This window comes from Gossypium raimondii, chromosome 2, assembly GCF_025698545.1.
Source record: "Gossypium raimondii isolate GPD5lz chromosome 2, ASM2569854v1, whole genome shotgun sequence".
NCBI classification, from domain to species: Eukaryota; Viridiplantae; Streptophyta; class Magnoliopsida; order Malvales; family Malvaceae; genus Gossypium; species Gossypium raimondii.
The window spans coordinates 18253163-18257228 of NC_068566.1; the positions used below are offsets into that span (position 1 = coordinate 18253163).

The 4066-nt window shown below is 32.3% G+C and overlaps 1 protein-coding gene across 2 annotated transcripts; it reads right to left on the reverse strand.

The window, feature by feature from the left end:
* Positions 1–582: 582 nt before the first annotated feature.
* LOC105784174 (bidirectional sugar transporter SWEET1) lies at positions 583–3184 on the reverse strand. 2 transcript variants are annotated; one of them, XM_012609976.2, is made up of 6 exons: positions 2989–3184; positions 2852–2888; positions 2226–2321; positions 1332–1611; positions 1125–1244; positions 583–1012 (listed from the first exon to the last, which is right to left on the reverse strand). In XM_012609976.2, exons 1-6 carry the CDS (start codon positions 3020–3022, stop codon positions 827–829), a joined length of 753 nt encoding a protein of 250 aa, XP_012465430.1. In that variant the 5' UTR covers positions 3023–3184; the 3' UTR covers positions 583–826. The 2 variants fall into 2 exon arrangements, with proteins under 2 accessions (XP_012465430.1, XP_012465431.1); XM_012609977.2 differs by lacking the exon at positions 2852–2888 and having other exon boundaries at positions 2989–3155.
* Positions 3185–4066: the final 882 nt, after the last annotated feature.

Here is a 4066-nt window from a genome sequence, read left to right on the forward strand (position 1 = left end):
TATTAGTAAGTTTATATTTTAATCACTTAACATTAAAAGGTTACAAAATGGTCACTAAACTATTTAGAATTTTTTATTTAAGTCACTGAACGATTTGAAAGTATTTATTTAAGACATTGGGTTGTTAAGGTTTTTAAAAAAAAAAAAAAGGTTCGGCTAGCGAGCTCCAAGGAACGATTTGATGACTAGTACAGTAGATCAATATCCATTAACGAGTAGAAAAATATATCAGATCTAAGTCAATCTAATAGTAAGTATCGGATATCAACGAAAAAATGTTTAAACTTTAGCTCGTAAATTCATGACGTTTAAAGTTATTTTATGAAAAGAAAAACCCAAACAGTAGAAGAAAAGGGAAGAAGAGCTTTTGATTGCTGAAGGCGGCATGAATAGAGAAAGCCATACAATATTGATTTTAATACCTAATGACTTAAATAAAAACTTTCAAATAATTTAATAACCATTTTGTAACTTTTTAGAGTTGACTGAACAAAATGTGAATTAACTAATAGTTTAGTGGCATTTACTATAATTTACGCTGAATGTTAATTGAATGTTAATTGAGATATGCAATTGTGTCCGTGCGATAAAAAAACTAGTTCATATATATTTGTTGGCAGATTCAAACAAGGAAATTGTCAAAATTTTGACGTGGGTCACAACCAGCCGACGAAATACATCGTAAGAGACTCCTCTTTTACCAATTTTCTTGTGTGTTCTTATGCAACTCATTCATCTAAGCTAAAGCTTTTTTCATTACAATGGGGTAAATGAAAAATTAAAGGACATTTTAACATTGTAGGTGAGAGCACCAGAAAGTGACCGATTAAACATGTTCAAGATGAGGAAGTTTGGCATTTGTTGGCTTCTCTTGGTGGGGTTTCTCAGCTCCCATCTCAACGGTTCCATTGGCGGTCAGCTTCTTTGCTTCTCCAGAGCGCTTGTTGTTGCGATAGATGCTGTAAAGGATGAGCTGCATGAACCCCAGCCCACACCCAAATCCATTGGGGATCTGCACAAACCATATTAGCTATTTCACAACAGACACTCGCATTGGAGGCATTGCCTTTTTGAATGGTAAAAACAAGAATTTCTACACAAAATAAGATGATGAAAGAACTTACAGCAACAAAAGCATCACGACCAAGAAGGCCATAGACAAACCATGAAGTACCACACAGGAACACAAACAGTGACAAGAAAAATGGCATGAACTCCACACTCTTCGTTTTGATCACCAGCCTCTATATTACATTAAAAGCAACAAATTTAGAACCCAAAAAAAGGGTTGTTTTAAAAAAATAAAAAAGTGAGGAAGAAGTTGAGCTCACCATGATTGAAAGAGGTGAAGCATACATGATAATGGAGAAAATGGTAGCAGCAAGGCCACAAAAGAGTTTTCTGCCATTACCATGGAGGGCAAAGAGGGAGATGAGGGCAACAGCAGAGAAAACGGTGAGTACACAAGCGAAGAGCCCAAGGATTCTAGCTTTCTCCGTTTGTGGTGCGTAGAAGATGAAGATGAGCACATAAATGGTCTCGATGCCTGCACCAGTGCCATTGATTGTTGAAACCAGAAGGTTGTTTTTTGATACAAAGGGAAGCCCATACCTAAGGAATTGCCAAAAATAAATTACAGAATATGTTAAAAATCAAGATTTTGCTATAAAAGCTACTCTTTTTCTTAAGAAAAAGAAAAAGAAAAAGAAAAAGAAAAAGAAAAGAAAACTTCTCTTGGTAATGAGATAAAAATTAAAAAACAAGTTGAACAAGGTTTGGTTGTCCATGCATTTGTTGTTTTAGACATTGTTTTTGTCTCCTTGAGAATTACAAGTGCGAAACAATTTGACATGATCTAGAAATAGGAGGATCAAAGAAATATATAAAAAGGGAAAGCCCAAAGGTTAATATCCGATAAATTCTTGAAAAGTTAAACATTTGATAAAATCAGGGCAGAGTATAATATGAATAAGCTAAAGAAATTTTGGACCATTATGTCTGGAACCGGACCATCCCATTGAGCTCATGTCAAGCCACGAAAAATAAAGACAAACTATTTTACAAGAGATTGAATGGATTTTAAAAACAAACATTTTAATTTGTGCCAACATAAATTTTTTTTATATAATTGAACTTAAAATCAGTGTATATCTTGAACAGTTAATTAAAAGGGTAAAACGGTAATTAGGGTAGTTGAAACTTGAAAATGAAAGAGAAAGGCTCACCAAGCAGAGAGGAGACAGTTGAGCAAGGTCATGACATAGGGTATTCCCGAGAATTGCTCTGTAGACTTACTCCTAATGATCCTCGTAAATGTTATCCTTCAAAATGTTAAAACATAACACAAATTTTCATAATTAATCTTTGAATGGTAGCTCACAATCTTTTTTTTTTTTCTTTCATAGTTGTTCCTAATTACCCTTTTTGGACAAAAATATTAATAAAGAGGTGAAACCAATACATCATTCCCAAAATGTATAGAGAAGGAAAAAAATTGTAGCCATTTTTTCTGAAAAGGAAAAGAGAAGAAATTTAAGAAAATTACATTAAGAAAAACCAAAGCTTTCTTCTTTCTTTGGGAAAGAAACAAGAAGATTTTTTTCTGTTTCCACCGTATTTATGAAAACCAAAAACTGGGAAATTTTTGTCTTTGTTTATTACATAAGATACAGAGAGAGAGAAAAAGAAAGGAAAACTTGTTCTTCCATTGATGAAGAAGAGCCTGTTTGAATGGAGTTTTTATATTTAAAGTTGCAAGAATAAAAAACACAGAAAAGATTAATCTTTTTCCTTATGCTTTGTTCTTTTTCGTTTTCAGAGAAGGTGAGAGCAGTGGCTTTATTTTACATACGTTGGAGCCAAGAAGAGGAACAAAGCAGTGGCATTCCCTATAAAAAAAAAAACATTAACATAAACCAGAGAATACGTTTTCATAAGAAAGTTTGATGGAAGGAAGTTTTTTAAAAAGAAAAAAGAAAGATAACCCACCAAAGACACCAAAAATGAAATGCAAAACTTCCATTGTGTTATCAAACTTGATCCTAATCAAAATGAAGTCTGGGGTGGGTTGGGGGGTCGGGGGAACAAATGAAGTAGTAGAGGTGTATTTTACAAACGACAAGGAGAAGAGCGGAGCAAACAAGAAGCAAGGGTGTTTATATAGAAAAAGAAAATAATAGGAAGGGATTAAAAAGAAATGTGTTGAAAAATGAGTGCAAAACAGTGAAATATGTGTTTTGTTCTTATCCACTGGATCTTGAGTAAGGAGAAGCGTCCATTTCTTGCTTCCTTCTTATAGTCGTGAATCCGAGGTAAAAACTGATATACAAAACATGGGGGGTTGTTTTGAAAGTACTATTGGACGGATTATCTCAAGGCGTAAAACGTTAAATATTTAATCCCCCCATCCCATTCCCCTAAATATTGGGATTGCTTTATTTTTTAACCAACATTTCTTCATTTTCTTCTTAGGGTTGGTTAAATTGTTTTTTTCCAAAATAAATCACGCATTTCGAACATTTTCTTTGCAAGTAAGAGTAAGCTCAAGTGCTCAATTTATGTGTTACCAGAGGGAAATCATCTCACGAGGATCGGTATAAATTTTATGATGAAAATGAAATGGTATTTGGAGGTGGTATTTATTAGGCTTCCGCAGTAAAATTCAGGATCCACATTTTATTTTTTTCATCAACTCCAATTATATAAAAATATCTTAATTCAATTTTATAAATTCAACTTCACGTTAACAGATGCTTGTTAGTTGTGATAAATAATTCGATATATTTTAAATCAAGTTTTATAGATAGAGAAAATAATACTATTCAATCTAGTTCAATTCTAGATTTAGTTGGATGTCTAACTAGTAAATATGAAAATGCCTAAAAATTTTGGTTTCACAAAAAGAAAGAAATTTATTATGCAAGAGAATCATAAGTTCAGTACTATTCGTAAAATTGAAATTTGGTTATTATATTTTTATTTTTATGAATTTAGTTTTTATCTTTCAAATTTTAAAATTTAGGTCTTAATTGTTAATATTGTTAAAATTATTTCGTTATCTTTAAGT